The sequence below is a fragment of the Desmodus rotundus genome, chromosome 12 (genome assembly GCF_022682495.2).
Source record: "Desmodus rotundus isolate HL8 chromosome 12, HLdesRot8A.1, whole genome shotgun sequence".
Classification (NCBI taxonomy): Eukaryota; Metazoa; Chordata; class Mammalia; order Chiroptera; family Phyllostomidae; genus Desmodus; species Desmodus rotundus.
In genome coordinates this window covers 19,705,306-19,722,590 of record NC_071398.1, presented here as the reverse complement: position 1 = coordinate 19,722,590, position 17,285 = coordinate 19,705,306, and the positions used below count along the sequence as shown (strand labels likewise).

The window sequence follows — 17,285 nt, the reverse complement described above, 5'->3', positions numbered from 1 at the left end:
GAGATGGAGTGCTAGTGTCCTGGTTAACCGATGCCCATTCTGACCCCCAAACAACTGTACGGAAAAGCAGAAAACAGAAAATAGCGTCTGAGCCAAAAACAAGATGAATATTTCTGTGGACCAGCAGTGGAGCAAAGATGCAACGTGGTTGAAGCCAAATGCTTTTTGGTCCAGCCCAAAAACAGTAGCTGCAGGCCTTTAGGTTCTGTGGAGTGGAGACTTGGAAGCCTTGTACACAAGGCCAGACCAAAGCCAGGATCGCTGCAGGGAGGGAGCCGGACTGAACTTGGCCTGCACCCCGGCCAGACATGAATGAGAGTTATGCTAAAACTTGGGCCGAGAAAGGCAGCGGAAGGACTTGTATCCCCTACTCCCTTGTCACCAGTAACTGGCACACAGTTCTGTTGACTGCCTGTCTGGTCTGTGATAGCCCCAGGTCACTGAATATCAGCAGGCCTGGTTCTAGAATAAGGGTCAAAGGAGTGGGGAGCTGAATGGAGTCAGCTAAACCCATTTGTGGACAGTGGGGAGAGAAGAAATTTAATGCCAAGAAAGACTGCAAACAACATCGAAATAAAGTCACCCCAGATAAATTCGTTTTATGCAATGGCCTGAGACTTTACATATGTTTGGATGCTCAAAGAGAAAGAGAAAATACGTTTTACTGAAAACGAGCAAGGAATTTTTATTTTTTAATATTTTGTTTATTTTTAGAGAGAGGGGAAGGGAGGGAGAAACAGAGAGAAACATGGGTCTGTTGACTCGCACCCCCACCAGGGATGAAACCTGCGACCCAAGCAGGCGCCCTGACCGGGAATCAAACCGGCAACCTTTTGCTTTGCAGATGATGCTTCACCAGCTGAGCCATACCGTCAGGGCAAGAGCAAGAGATTTTTAGACAAAAGCAGTGGCATGCCCAAGCCCACAAGTGCTAACTGTTAAATCACCAGTAGCTTAAAACTTGCCGTGCTGGGAGTATTTACACACCACAGAAACCAGCAGATGCTACTAATCGAGAGTTTTGGGGTTTGGATAGGGCAGTTGACTAGACCATTGGGCAGAAATAAAACAAGATTAGAACTTTTAGGAGTGACAAAGGTGTGCCCTAAGTGGCTTGGATGGAGTGTCATCCCATACACCAAAAGGTTGAGGGCTCGATCCCTGGTCTGGGCACGTAAGGAAGGCAACTAATCGATGTTTCTCACCTTGATGTTTATCCCTTGCTCTCTCTGAAATCAATTAATGTTTCCTATTTTTTTTAAAAAAGGAAGTGACAAAAGGTAGACATTGAAATAAACTCAGTAAATGAGAATCAGATTTCAATCATAGTTACACCCTTGATTTAAGGACAAGAATAAAAACAACCTAAATTTCAGCAGATTCACACAATAAAACTATTTCTTGCTCCCGTAAAGTATGAAGTGAATGTTTGTGTTTGGTTCACTCTACTGGACACTTTTCTCCCCAACTCCTTCCGTTAAAAAGAATATTTTTTTAGACTTTATTTTTTAGAAAAGTTTTAAATTTACATAAAAAATTGAGACGACAGTACAGAGGGTTCCTAATGTCCCCCTGCCCCGCACCCAGTCTCCCCTGGTGTTAACGTTGAAGTGTATGTTTATTATAATGAATGAGCTGACGCTGATACTCGGATTTCCCCAGTTTTCCCCTGGAATCTTTTCTATTTCAGGGTTTCATTCAGGACACCATGTTACATTTAGTTGTCAAGTAGGAACCTCCTCAGGTTCCTCTTAGCTGTGACAGTTTCTTGTGGTTTCCTGGTTATTGATAACCTTGACAGTTTTGAAGAGCGTGTGTCAGGTATGTTGAAGGATACTCCTCTCTTGGGATTTCTCTGTTGTTCTCCTCATGACTAGACCGGGGCTATAGGTTTTGGGGAGAAAGTCCATAGATGTAAAGTTCTGTTTCACCACATCGTGTTAAAGGCACATACGCTCCGCATAACATACAAAGTGTCATCAAAGTCACGGACCCTGACTGTGATGACCTGGTTGAGGTGGTGGTCTTCAGGTTTCTCTTTCTTCCCCCCTTTTGTACTTTACTCTTCGGAGGGAAGTCACTACGCACGGTGCACGTCTAAGGCATGGGGCGCGAGGGTGGCGTCGCTGCAGAGAGTATTTGGAATTCTGCATGGAAAGTTTGTCTCACAAGTATAGACTGGTGATGTGAACCTTGATCATTTGGTTGAGGTGGCTGGTACTTAAAAAAATATTTTAAGTATGGCCAACTCTTAAAATGTAGTTATTTCATTTATAGCAAAGAAAGAAGATTCCAGACCGTTCCCTTAAGTGGTATTCAGCGTGGTGTTTCATGGAGACAGGGTTTCACGGGAAGAGCTGGGGAGACGCAGCCTGGGAGACAGGAATGCTGGTTCACAGGGAGCTGACTTCCTTTTCCTTCTGTGAGGCCCCTTTACCAATTTTATGACAAATTACAGATAAAAAAGAAGTATTGCAGAAAGGCCTTCCATGACTTTACATTATAATGAATTGTTTGAATTATCTTTGTAATGAATATATATTGCTTTTAATTAAAAAAAGGAAAGGCAAAGTTAGAGCATAGGGAGGACCGAACTCAGATCCATCTGAACGCGGACAGACACCACACATTCTTCCTCCTCCCCAAGCCCGAGAGAAGCAGCCCTGCTGCCAGAAGGAGCCTTTGTTACTCTGAAGAGCAGAGAGTTTGTTAGATGGAAGTTGTGAACTCTACACTCTAGGAGGAACAAGCGGGTCCTAATACCTATGGTTCAGCAAGCAGGGCGGGGGGGAGGCAGCATTTTTGTGCATTTATGTGGGTTAGTTGTCACCTACGCAAGACTTGCTGCAGAAGCTGTGATTTTTCTGGAAAGGGTAGTAGGAAGGAACAATTGATTCCTAACCACATTCAGAAGGCAGTAATTTGATTCTTTTTTTTAAAATTTTTATCGTTATTCAATTACAGTTGTATGCCTTTTCTCCCCATCCCTCCACCCCACCCCATTGATTCTTAAAAATATAGTAGCTTTAGGATTTTACCCTTCCCCTCACCTAGCAAGGAGTGATGTTTTCTTACCTTGCCCAACCAACATGTCACAGGAAGCCCGCCGCTGTTTCTGCGATGGGTAAAATACTCCCTTCCCTTCCCCTGGCCTCCAGCGAGCATGCCGCCCAGTGTGCATTCTCCCACCCCTGCCAAGAGCCCTCTGTTGTGGACTGTGGCACCCAATATGGTGCCAGGCGGAGGCATGGCCATGGGACTTCTTTGGCATCAAGACATGTGAACTTCTTGACAAGCTGTAAGGGCCAGCCCGTGGTTCACCAGATTCTCCTTCCCTGCCCGCAAGACCACAGATCCACCAGAGATGGTGCCATTGTCCACCTGGGTCCCTGAGTGACCATGACGAGCACAGCTCCTGGATGGAAATGTGACATGAGTGAAAAAATAAACTTGGTTGTTTTAAGCCCCTGGGAGCTTGAGGGGCGTTTATTACTGCAATATAACCTAGCTTATCGTTACCCTAGCCCACCCCACAGGCCATGGAATGGCTGGTTTCCTGCCCAGCAGCCCGAATGCCAACCCAGATGGTAGGTAAGCCACGTCCCTCCCATACATGTACACAAAATTTCCAAGCAGCTTCCTGGTTCACTGTCTCGGAAGAGAGAATAGCCTTCGATTCTCAGAGATTTAAAAAGCCTCCTCATGACAGGGTGTGAAGTAAGCGACCACAGCCATCTTGTGTCTCTCTCCACAAAATCCGTGATGTGTGGAGAGAGACAGAAGGAAATCAACGGAGAAATGTCTGCTCATCAGATGCTTTAGCGTCACGCTTAACTTTCCTTCTCGTGACCTCACTAAAGTTACAGGGAAGGAGTGAAAAAGGTGTAAACTCGCCTGCACACAAAATGGGAGCAGTTACCTTGGAAGGGGAAATTTAACAAAATATTTGAAACAAAAAAGGATGAAAAAGCTCCCATTTTTAGCAACATGGGTAACTACAGAGCATGAAAAATTGCAAATCCAAAAACCAGCTACAAAGCTGATGGGAGTATACATTTGATCTGTTTGAATATGTCAAAGACCTACCATTTTTAGGGTTTTCTTTTTGCACTTATTCTGATTCATGATTCATTTGGAATTTTAGCAAATGTTTTAAGGTAGGCATCTGCCTTTTTCCAAGTGGTTATCTAATTATTTCAATAAAATGTATTTAGACGTCTTTTTTTAAGTGATGCAAGAGGCCATCTTTATTATAAACCAAATTTCCATTAGGACTTGGGTCTGGGCAATCAGACTAATGAAACATAATCGAGAATCCACAAATAGACGCAAGTGAACATGGAATGTCAGGGCAGTGGTCACCTCCAGGGGAAGGAAGGGGTCATGCCTGGCGAGGAAGATGCGGCGGGGAGGCCTCTGGGCTGCTTGTACAACCTGGGTGTTAGTACATGAGTGTTCACACTAAAATAATTCATTAAGGAATCTTCATACTGTTTCCACAGGGGTGTACCAATTTGCTTTCCCACTAACAGTGCACAAGGGCTCCCTTTTCTCTACATCCTCGCCAGCACTTATCTTTCATCTTTTTGACGGTAGCCATCAGACCAGGTGTGAGGTGATACCTCATTGTGTTTTTGATTTGAGTTTCCCTGATGATTAGTGATGCTGAGCACCTTTCCACATACTTGCTGGCCATTTCTTTGGAGAAATCAGATCCTCTGCCATTTTAAAATAGGTTGGGCTTGTTTGTTTGTTTGTTTGTTTGCTATTGAGTTGTAGGAGTTCCTTCTTACATATTTTAGATATTAACCCCTTATCAGATGTGATTTGCAAATATTTTCTCTCATCCCATATGTTGCCTTTTCATTTTGTTGACTGTTTCTTTTGCTGTGCAGAAGCTTTTTAGTTTGGTAGTCCCACTTGTTTATTTTTGTTTCTGCTTTATGTATCATATCCATAAAGTCATCGCAGATCAATGTCAAGGGGCTTTTTCCCTATGTTTTCTTCTAGGAGTTTTGTGGTTTCAAGTCTTACATTTACATCTTTAATCCATTTGGAGTTAGTTTTTGTGAGTGATGTAAGATAGGGGTCCAGCTTCATACTTTTGCATGTTAATTTAGAATCACCATATAATCCAACAATTTCACTTCTGCCACATGTCCGAAAGAAATGAAATCACTGTCTCAAAGAGATATCTGCACACCCGTGTTCATTGCAGCATTATAACAGATAAGACATGGAAACAACCTAAGTGTCCACCAATGAATGAATAAAGAAAATGTGGACACACACACAGAGAGAGACACACACACACACATATTTCAACAAAAAAGAAGGAAATCCTGTCATTTGGATTGACCTTAAAGGCATTATACTAAGTGAAATAAATCACACAGAGAAAGACAAACACTGTATGATCTCACTTTTATGTGGAATCTAAAATAACAAACCAAACAGAGCTGATTGGGCTTGCCAGAGGCAGACAGATTGCAGGGCGTGTGGGGAGGGGGTGAAGATGGTCAAAAGGTACCAACTTCCAATTGTAACGTGAATGACTACAGTTTACAATATTGTATCCTGTATTTGAAAGTTGCTGAGATTTTATTTTTTTATTGTTTATTCTATTACAGTTGTCCCAATTTTTTCCCTTTTGCCCCTCTCCACCCACCCCTCTCCCCCACCCATAATCAGTACCCTCTCAATTATCAGCATCCATGAATCATTCACACTTTCTTTTTTATTTTTAAGATTTTATTTATTTACTTTTAGAGAGAGGAAGGGAGGGAGAGAGGGAAACATCAATGTGTGGTTGCCTCTCAAGCGCCCCCTATTGGGGAACCTGACCAGCAACCCAGACATGTGCTCTAACTGGGAATTGAACCAGCGACCCTTTGGTTCACAGGCTGGCACTCAATCCACTGGGCCACACCAGCCAGGGCCATTCATACATGTTCTTTGACTAATCCCTTCCCCTTCCTTCCTCCATTCCTCCCTCACTCTTTCCCTTCTACAGCTATCAGTCTGTTCCATGTTTTCATGTCTCTAGTTCTCTTTTTCTTGTTGGTTTATTTTGTTCATTAGATTCCAGTTATAAGTGAGGTCATGCGGTATTTGTCTTTTGCTGACTTTTGGTAAGCTTATTTCACTTACCATAATAGTCTCCAGTTCCACCCATGATGTTGCAAAAGGTAGGAGTTTCTTCTTTGTTTCTGCTGCATAGTATTCCATTGTGTAAATGTACCACAGTTTTTTAATCCACTCATCTACTGATGGGCACTTGGGCTGTTTTCAACACTTGGCTATTAAATAGCACCGCTGGGAACATAGGGGTGTATAAGTTCTACTGAATTGGTGTTTCAGGATTCTTAGGGTATATTCCCAGCAGTGGTATTGCTGGGTCATAAGGCAGTTCCATTTTTAGTTTTCTGAGGAAACTCCATACTGTTTCCCACAGTGGCTGCACCAGTCTGCATTCCCACCAACAGTGCACCAGGGTTCCCTTTTCTCCACATCCTCTCCAGCACTTGTTGCTTGTTGATTTATTAATGCTGGCCATTTTGGCAGGTGTGAGTTGATAGCTCATAGTGGTTTTAATTTGCATCTCTCTGATGGCTAGTGATGTGGAGCATTTTTTCATATGTCCATGGGCCATCGGTAGGTCCTCTTTGAAGAAGTGTATATTTAGGTCCTTTGTCCATGTTTTAATTGGTTGTTTGAGAGTAGATTTTAAAAGTTCTCACTACACACAAAAGATTTAACTGTATGAGGTGATAGGCGTGTTAACTAACATTATAGTAAGTATTCTGTAATATACACACATATAAGATCGCTATGTAGTATACCTTACACATTTACACAATGTTACATGTCAATTATATTTCAATAAAGATGAAAAAATAAATAAAATTCCAGGTTTTCTAATTCTCCCATATAACATGTGCAACCACCTCTTTCTTCATTTTCTTCAGTCCATTTTGGTGTCCAAATGGCAATGGAAATTGTTCATTGTTTTCATTCACCACAGAATTATTTTATATATATAAATATATATAAAAAGTACATATTTTACATATATTCCTCTCTATATCAATTATGTACATTATTCTATCTTTGAATAAATTTCTCTGAATAAATTTCTAAAAAATAATAGTTCATTAAGCTGTATGTTTTTACTTATTTTATCCTCACCCAAGGGCATTTTTTTTCATTGCTTTTAGAGACAAAGGGAGAGAGGGAGAGAAACACCAATGCAAGAGAGAAGCATCGATCGGTAGCCTCCCATTTGCACCCGGACCAGGGATCAAACCCGCAACATAGGCATGTGCCCTGACTGGGCATTGAACCCATGATCTTTTGGTTATGGGACGACATTGCAACCAAGCCATATGGAACAGGGCTAAGCTGTATGTTTTTGTATTTTGTATCTTAAAATTTAATTTTAATAATGCGCTCACGATTGGGGCACCAACATTGTCGGACACCTCTGTAGTGGCTGTCATCTGTAAGTCAGGGAATAATGGGATCCCAGCGAAACAGAGGCCGGAAAGACATGCCTAAGTACCTGAGACAGGCAGGCGCATTTACCACAACCACGGTATGGTAGGTAGAGTTTTGACTCCTGTGGACTTGGGACAGTAAACTGACCATTAGGGTCCTTAGAAATGAAATATTGATAGATGCTGGGCAGCCTACTAAGGTACCTAATGTACGTAGGAGGGAAATTTTTAGTGGTGGAAAATTTCAGTAGCTAAGCAACCTGAGTCACATTAATGGGGATTCACAGCTTCTTACCCAGTTCCCAGACCTAAATCAGGTCACGCGTCTGCAGCCTCTTTTTCAAGGGAAGTCCCAGGTCCTTAAAGAGTGACCCTCTGACATAGCTCAGATGTGAGTCTTCCCCAAGCCCTTCCAGAAGGACCTACTTCCCGGAGGACAGAGCACTGGGGGAAAGGGAAATACCAAGGCCTCAAGGAGTTATCAGGTGGTGGCTCTCAGACCCATTGCCAGTGTGGTCCACCCATTAGAGTCAGAGCTTATTATGGCAAGTGACAGCTGGAGCTCTGGTCTACGTTCAACTAATGGCAGGTCTAATGAGCCCACAGACCTATTTTAAGGTAATATCCTCAGTCCCACAAAGGAAGAAGGATACTTACTACCTGGCAAAATCCCCATACTGGCAACCTGACCCATGGAGTGAGGGGGATGATGACTGGGTGGGCCAGAGGAGTCTCTGAAACCATCTCCAAAAGAGTAAGTCCGAAGTCAACACCACATCCCCGCAGGGTCTGCAGAGACCGGTGCTGCCATCAAACTTGAATTATGCAGGGATGGGTATTTTCTTCCTAGTCCCATTTACTCACCACCTGAGTCATGGAGAATGATGGAAGTTTTATTGCAAATGTGATCATCAAGCTGGTAATGCCAACCTGGGGTTTCCAGATGTGGTATCTTTGCTGGATCAAGGCAACACAGTCCTTGGCCAACATAAAGGAGAAAAACAAAAGACATGATTTCGTGGAAGTCTTGATTCTGGAGGCAACAGATACGTTAGGGAGTGCTGCTGCAGTCAGTTATATACACAAGGCAGCCAGCTCTGAGTGGGGGGCCTGGACAAGAAAAGGTTCTCAGCAGTCCAGGCTGTGCCCGCCCCGTCCTGCCACCAGGCATTATGACTCAGCCAGCCAAATGCTACTGGAGTGTCTCTGACAACTCCAAACAGAATTACAGCTCGGGGCACTAGGGTTTTAAAGACCAGTGCCCTCCTCCAACAAAAAAGTATTCTTTTGAAAAGCAACTCTTTGGGCATTGGCAGAAACTGACCTGTGGGACACCAAGTGACTATAGATCCTAAGTGGTCCATCATAAGATCCATGTTATCTGACCTGCCAAACTATAAAATCGGTTCAGTGGCATTCCCCAGCATGACGGAAGTAGGTTCGAGGGGGGCCGGTGGCCCAAGGAAATGGCATGGACAGGTGCCTCAGAAGCCTGTGGCATCTGCTCCTACCACATGGCTGACTTCCGGCCAACCCACACCTGTGGCATCACGGGGAGTTCCGCAGACCCTGGAAACAGAGGGGGGAATCTCCATCCTGGCGCCTGCTGGATCTGCATGTTGTGCTGACCCCCGGCAGTGCAGAGTCTCTTCCCTGCTGGTTCACTTGGGCACCCTGGAGGGCGTGGTGAAGGACCACCCTCCCAAAGGGCACAGCCAGTGGCTCAGGGTTGGGAGGCCTCATGTATAAGGGGAGGGTATCGGGGAGTCCAATCCCTTACCCCCTTCATGCATTTTCCCCCCAACATTCTTAGCCATTACTTGGTCACCACTCCCCACTGACACATTTCAAAACAAATGACTATATAGTGTTTTTGTTCTTTTTAATTCAGAAAGAGAGAGAAAGGAAAGAAAAATTTTAAAAAACATTTGTTTAAATAACTATTGCAGAAAAAGAGATCTGGGCTGGATGCTGGGATCTATCTCTTCCAGAATGGGGATTTATTAATGTTCTGAACAAAACAAAAAGGAACAGAAAAAAGAAATAAATTATTCTGCTCAATACTGTTTGGCATAATTCCATTGTTTTTTCATCTTCTAAACACACACAACAGCCTCTTCGGGAAGCACTGAGACGGGACGGGCAAGAATGGCTGGTGCCGTGGCTCTCCAGAATGGTGAGGGGAGACCCTGAGAAGCATTCCACCAAAGGCCACCCCCCAAATCCATCCCCATTCTTTATTCTACTTACTTTTGGAATTAGGAAGGTACAGACTCAAGCTAAATTCTCAATATATTAACTTTTGGGGGTGCTCCCTGCTCCTCCCCAACTCTCCTTGTTACTGTTCCCCCAGCCAGCTGCAGGAACTACTCCAATGGCCAGGAGGCTGCTTGGTGGCACCAACTCACTAAGAAAAAGGGTGTATTTGTGTTGTCATTGGTGGGAAAGGGGGTCCTTTTAGTGGTTTGGAAACTTCACAGAAGCTTTTTTCCCCCTCCTATACGTCCCTAATCTTGAAGGTGGAGAATACCATCAGCAGCTTCCTCTAGGGACTTAAGCTGGGTTCAGTCATGCAAGTAGCTTCTAGTTGTAATCCCTGGTTGTTAGCTTCCCAGCCCATTCCAGAGCTGGAAATGGAGAGTGAGTTAGAGCGAGAAGGCAGGAGGTGGGCATGAAGGAGGGGACCTATGGGCAGGGGAGGAGGCATGCAGAGGGGCAAGTCTACTCCTCCCCAGCTAGGCTCCTGGGTATTTCCATGGCCAGCTTAGAATTTTGAAAGAATCTTTGTTGGTCAGCCGGATCTGGTAATTTCAGGTTAACTAAATTATGAGCCCAAAGCAAATTCCACCCCCAAGCAAGAGGCTTCCTAGTCCTCTTTGGGGTGATGGGTGAAGACGTGCATGCACCAGGCAGCTGGGCTCCTCATCTCCAGCCTTCTTTCCCACATGTATGCTCCCTCTCTTTTGAGCCAGACATGTGTGTTTGTGTGCGCGTGAGAGAGAGAGAGAGGTGGGGGGGGGCGGGAAGAGGGAGAGAAGGATTGAATGAGAAAAGCAGCAGAGCCCCAATCCACCCCAGGGCAAGTTTTTTTTGTTTTTTTTTTTTCCAGAGCAAGTAGGCTGGAGAGGAGCCCCAGAGCCTAAGGAGAGACACTAAAGGTTGTAGCCAAGGATATACGTGAGTGAGAAGCACCTTACATTTGACGTGAGGGGGCTTCCTTGTCCCCTGCCCAGTTCCTTACACCTGTGCTCCAGAGTTAGGCCCTAGGCGAATTCCGCCCCCAAGCAAAGGGTGGACACAATTCCTTTTCTAGCGGGACACAAAATGCCCTGGTCAGAAAGGCCATTCCATAGGGTGGCCAAAGGCGGGGAGGGGGAGGAGGGAGGCTGAGGGTACCCACGGGCCCTCTGGATTCTCATTGCATTTCTTTGGTGGGTTGACACTCATCCATCTCGGCCTAACCGATAAAAGAAATTTAGGATCTAAAATTCTCCCGGAGGCCTGGAACAGTTTGGGAGGGCTCTGGCTTTTCTCTGGGGTTAAAGAGCGCTTTCTGGAAACCACCTGGACCGTTCCTCTACCACCCCGAGGCCACAAGGCACCCCCCGGGGGGGGGGGCGGGGAGGAGCTGAGCCGCCGCAGCCCCTCCCCTCCGTTTCCTTCTCGGCGTCCTTAACGGGGGTCAGGCCCGCAAGAGACTCAACAGCTCTTTCAGAGCCTGCAGAAAGTACTTCGTCTGAGTCAGAAGCCACCACTACTCCTTAAAAAGCGTGAAACAAAAATCCTACCGAAAAGCATAGGTGAGTGGGGATTGAGGACCCCCCCTTCGCCTCCAAAAGCCATTGATTGGAGGAGGCGGGGCCCAGCGCCGGAAGTTGACTCGGATTGAGCCACACGATTGGTTGATAAACATAGGCTCCGCCTGGCTGCAGCGTTGATTGGTACCGGGCCCCAGGGTCTTGTGATTGGCAGGGAACAGCCGGCGCTCGCGGCGCTCGCGGTTGGGTCCAGACCTTTCCCCACTTCGCTCCAGACTGCTAGAAGACGCCCCACGCCCGGCACCTCACCGGGCGGAGGCTGCCGCCCAGGGGCTAGCCTCTAGTCCCGACCCGAGTGTGCACGGGCCCCTGGCAGCCGGGCCGAAAGAGTCGCAGCCAGGCCTTTCTCAGTTGCCTCGGTAGACCTCGATCTTGCTGGCCTTGGCCAGCATATCGATGATGTGTGCCTCAAAGTCAGCGTCGTGCACACCGGTCTTCCGGAACTCGCCTGCATACCGGTTATTCTCCCAGTAGTGGTGCCAGTTGCCCCGGCTGTCGGCCCCGAACCCGTACACGTTCACCTGCAAGGGAGGGCGGTGCAAGTCACCTCATGTCAGGGACCGTGATGGACCGGACACGGGAGAGCCGCAGTTGGTAATGGAGGAGAAATAAGCCACAGCGACCTGACAAACCGGGAGGCAGCCGGCAGCTAATCCATTCCCAGAGCCAGGGAAGCACGGGAAGAGGGGACATCCAGGCCTGGGCTAAGGACACTGACAAAGGGAGACTGCTGCTCCCTTTCAGCTCTCCTTCCATACCTCTGATTGCTTCAAAAACAACATCCCAGCTTAGAACTAGTCCAACCCTAACTTCGTATTCTTCTTATTTTTTTAAATGTACTTTTATTTGAAAGTTGGTCAAGTACCCAATACCATACACTGAAGAATTTACTGGCAAAAAAAGTGGGTGTGCTAGGCATGAGCACTGAAGTGCATAGCACAGTAGTAGCCCTGCCCACAGGCGAGATGCGGCTCCTTGAATGACTAACCTCCGTGTTTAACACACGAGATGATAGAGGCCTGGGGCCCACAGCTGTGGGAGACAATCACACCATCTCCATGTTTTTAGTTACTTTTTGGAGAGTAATATCAACTATGGTAGTATTCCATTTCCTTTGTAAATAAATTTAACTTTCAAATGAAGTGATTTCGGATTTAGTAAAATCATTAAAGTAGTAAGTTTGGGAAGTGCAGATCTATACTGCCTAAAAACGGGGGGAATCAAAGCCACTTGATTTCTGCCCACAAAAGCACATTCCTCTTGCCCTGGCTGGTGTGGCTCAGTGGATTGAGCACAGGCCTGTGAACGAAAGGGTCGCTGGTTCAATTCCCAGTCACGGCACCTGCCTGGGTTGTGGGCCAGGTCCCTGGTACAGTGTGTGTGAGAGGCAGACACACATTGATGTTTCTCTCTCTCTCTTTCTCCCTACCTTCCTCTCTCTAAACATAAAGAAAATCTTAAAAAAAAAAAAGGCACATTCCTCTTGAGGCACTGCTAAGTCCTGAGAAGGGCTGCTTTCCTCCTATGCCATGGGTCTCAGTATTTTATCCGCAGACGGGCTACCTACCTCATCACACACATGCAGGGCAAAGAAGAGCACCAGCATCCCTGTAGAAGGGTACCGCCCATGATGCTCTGTCCACCTGTCGTGGATGTATTTGAAGAAGGCTGGGTTATAGATCTGGACCTGGATGGAGACAATATGTCAGGCACATGAGGTGCTTTTGGGGTCCAAAGACTCAGGCCAGGCACTGAGCAGCGTCTGCCCGTTCCTCCATGCCTGCCCATGGACCTGTTCATCTGTGTTCCCTGGCTCCTTGCAGCCTCTGTGGAGGTCAGGCATACCAACAGATGGGGACACTGCAGGTTCTGGAAGGGTGCTAGGAGATGCCTGAGCCACAGGACCAGGCACACCAGGAGTCAGGTCTGCACTGTTTCCATTGAGATGAGAATAAAGAAGGGGGCAGAGGAGGAAGCTTACCTTTTCTTTGTCTACTCGAAGGAAGGACTTCACTGGGGCATAGGTGCTGCAAGCAAGCAAATACAAAAAAAAAAAAAGAAGTTAGATGGCCCTGTGGGGCCCAGGGATGCCTTTCCTCCCACTCAGGCCTGAGTGGCGACACCCTCACACAGGCTCCCTGCTTCCAGACTGCTCTCCCACACGCCACTGCAGTACCTCACTCAGAAACGCTGCCCTTCCGGATAAAATAAGGATGTTTTAGACACGCATTGGCGCCTTCCATAATCCAGCCCCAACCCTCCTTCCCATAGCGCTCTGCTTGAATTAGAGACCACCTCAAGCCCACTATGTGTGTGCTCTGACCTGTGCCCACACTGACCCTCTTCCTCCTTCCCCATTAGCCAGCATGGCCCCCATAACCTACACTCCCTTTTCTAAGAACATGTGCGATTGAAACTTGACAGCATTTATTCCAGCTTTTCTGGCTCCTAAACATGAAGTCAGGACACTGGAACTTACACTTCTGTGTTTAAAAATACATGACGACCCCAGGCAAAAGGTGGAAACAACCCAACTGTCCATCCTCGGATGAGTGGATTAAGGAAATATGGCATATCCACTATTCAGCCTTTAGAATGAATGAAATCCTGATACATGCTCCAACACGGATGAAACGAAAAACATTATGCTAAGTGAAATGTCAAATATAAAAGGACAAAAACTGTATAATTCCACTTACATGAAGTACTAGAATAGTCAAATTACAGACAGAAAGAATAGTGGTTATTGGGGGCTGGGGAGAAGAAGGTATGGAAAGTTATTACTTAATGGCTACAGAGCTTCCATTTGCGATGATGAAAAAGCTCTAGAGATGGGGAGGGGTGATGTTTGCACAATGACGCAAATATACTTAATGCTACTAAACTGTATGGTTAAAGTTATAAATTTTAAGTTACAAATATTTTGCTGCATACACCCAAAACCCAGGGTGAGACAGGGCTGATTAGTGGCTGCTTTGGGGGCACTGTAGGAAGTGGGGGTGATGACTATGGTGTACAGGGGTATCTTTAGGTCTTTAGATTTTTAGATTAAAGGTTTTCATCTTTAGAATATGATGAAAGTGTTCTAAAATTAATTGTGGTGATGGTTATACAACTCTAAATAGACTAAAAGCCATTGAATCATACACTTGTAATGTGTCAATTGTATGGTATGTGAGTTATATCTCAATAAAGCTGTTAAAAAAATACTTGGTTTGATTGAATTTTCTGGGGTTCCTGACTGTGCCTGGGCGATAGGCCCAGAAGAAAGTACTCAGAAGGCAGAGCTCCCACAGTCAGGAGCCACCCCTGGGCAGGAGACTAAAACTAGATCGTTCTCTCCTCACCTTCCACCACCAATATGCTGGCTGTCGCCACACAGGAACTGACACAGAACATGCTCGGGCCGCAGCTAACGCCCCAGCTGGGGCCCCTGCCTACTGCTGCCTCCCTCCTCACCAGCCCCCCTTGGCCAAAATATCCAGTTACAGAGATTCTAAGACCCAGTCCCCAGGAAGACTCCTCCCAAGGTGGCCCTGTCACCCATACTGCACTTCCAGTCAGGGGGGTGGCTCACAATCGGATCTGCCCCGTGGACAGGGCGCTGGCGATCCACAGCAGGTCCAGGGCCTTGAAGGGCACCAACACAAAACTGACGTTGGCGGGCAGGTTCTTGGCACTCTCGGGGTACATGAAGTGGTGCGTGGTCCGGCTGCCAACGTCCTGCTCGAAGCCCACGGTTGGCGCCTGATTCATTCTGCAGGAACAAGAGGTTGACATGAGAAGAAACTGCCAGAGAAACGGTACAGGAGTTTTAGAAGACAGCTCGGGGGTAGTCATCAAAAACACAAACGGGTGTACACTTTGATCCAGCAATTCCATCTCCAGAAATCCAACCTATAAAAATGGCCGGGTAAGTGCAAAAACATGTGCACAAGGATAGTCACTGGAATATCACTTACAATAGTGAAAAGTAGAATCAATCAAACAGGAAAGAACCAGTTAATACATTCTGGCCATTCAAATAATGGAATACGGACACCAGAATGAATGAAGTAGATGTACTGGTAAAAAGTAAGTCCAAGAGCTATTCAGTGAAAAAAACCAAGCAGTGTGAGGTAACCCACCTCTTTTCTTATAATATATATCTTTTGAATATCTACCATACGCAGCAAGAGGGAATGACAACCCAGAAAAGGGAAACTTAAAACTAGACAGTATACCATTTTTCATTAAGGAAAAAGAAAAAAATACTTTTGAATATGAATAGAAAAATCTAGAATGGTATTAAAATTGTTAACGATTCTTACTCTTGGGAAACGGGGTTAGGGAGAGATAATTCATTTTTTATTGTGTACGTCTGTTGTTTTTTTTCAGTAATATCTCACTTCTGTAAGGAATAGAGCAGGGTGGAGAAGGCGGCTTAAAAGGGATGTTTCTCAGCTGCTGGGATACAGGAGCGGGTAGCAGGCAGTGGAAGTCTTGGTTGGTGACCCCTATGTTGGCCGGGCCCTGGGCTCGATCATCAGGAGCTGGGATCAAGTTTGAATCTTCTGAGGACTCAAGAAACAAATCTCATGTCACCAGAAATGAAGAGACCAAGTTGGTCCTGCATATCGAAGGACCACAGATGCCCCAGGCTGGCTTCTGAAGACAGCCCCCCGCCTGCCTTTTCCACTGAACTGGCAGCCAGAGCTTTCACCAAGTCCCTTCCCAGGCCTGTCTGCCTGCACTGCTGTGCCTCCCGCCCCTCGGTGGGCTCCGCTGCAGAGCCTCCACCTCCCTCAGGTGCCTCCCACTTGCTGGGCAGGCACCAATTTTCAGAAGTTTGGGAACGAGTCAAGTAAGAAGTCCAAAAGATACTTTACAGTCTCCAAGGCAGGGGGACATGGCGTGCATTTGGAGACAGAATTTTGCTTTGAGGTTCTGCTTCATTCTGGAGAAGCCGAGCCCTGGAAAGGGGCCAGAGCAGGACAGAGAGGATGAGTTGTATCCTTGTACTTTGAGGGCAAAGCATTCTAGAATTCTATCTGTCCCTGGCTGCCTCCAGCTGCTGAAGAGGCATGCAGGGGCAGGGGCCGGGTAGACAGGCATTCACGCTTAAGGTTTGGTCTCTGGTTGCCTAGTCCCTTCCATTCATTCATGTATTTATGGCAAGGCTATGATATGCCAGGCACTGCTCTAGTTGTGGACCTATCTGCTGCACAGCTACGGCAGGGCCAGCTCAACTCCATTTGGAGACGTCAGCAGGGCTCAGAAGACATTTTGGAGGACGAGGCTGCTGGGGGTGGGGGTATTTGAGCCATCACATCACAACTCAGCTTGGCCCTCCCAGTGGGGTCTTACATTTGGCCCTGCTCCCTCTGGAAAGGGAGGCCTCCCCACTGGTTCCAAACCAAGATGTGCCTATAAGCAAAGAGTCACCTCCACTGCTGACTGGCTCCTTATAGGTCAGCAGATGGCCAATTACCATCTGGGTCACCCCTTCCACAGACTGATTCTGGGGTCTGCTTGCAACATACCACATCTCGCCTGATCCCTGTGAGAGAACATCTGTGAATTCCTCTCTGCAGCCTGGCCTGAGCAGGAGCCGGCCAGGTGTCATAGCAGCCAAGCCTTTTTGCTTGTCCATTGTGCTTCTACCCTGGAGCTTCCCAACCATCACCGAGGTGCAGATGGCAAGGCAAGGGAGGCGGGCTTTGGGTAGTGTAGAGCATGTCCCCGGGCTTCTCAAGTGTTCCAGAGCTGCACTGGAGTGACTCCCCAATCTTAGCCGCTGTCTCCAAGTAAAGAGAGGCCGCTCTTCAGCTCCCAGCTTGCCTCCCTGGCATTCTGGGTGCCAGCAATTGGACGATGAGAAGAACCTCAGGTGGCTCTGAGTTCCTGGATGAGGCCTAGCATCCCCCATCCTCTCTCACATCCCACCATTCTCAACATTAGAAAGGTTTTGCAAGGAATATGAAAAACCTCA

At 46.7% G+C, this 17,285-nt stretch overlaps 1 protein-coding gene across 3 annotated transcripts in view; it reads right to left on the bottom strand.

The window, feature by feature from the left end:
- Positions 1-9,388: 9,388 nt before the first annotated feature.
- ST3GAL2 (ST3 beta-galactoside alpha-2,3-sialyltransferase 2) overlaps positions 9,389-17,285 on the bottom strand; it is a 42,331-nt gene continuing 34,434 nt past the window's right edge. For all 3 annotated transcript variants that reach the window (XM_053915216.2, XM_053915215.2, XM_024556092.4), the window contains 4 exons: positions 14,892-15,071; positions 13,296-13,341; positions 12,882-13,001; positions 9,389-11,835 (listed from right to left, as the gene is read on the bottom strand). In XM_053915216.2, coding sequence (XP_053771191.1) covers positions 11,662-11,835; positions 12,882-13,001; positions 13,296-13,341; positions 14,892-15,071 — 520 coding nt within the window. In that variant the 3' untranslated portion in view covers positions 9,389-11,661. The remainder of the gene's footprint in view (positions 11,836-12,881; positions 13,002-13,295; positions 13,342-14,891; positions 15,072-17,285) is intronic.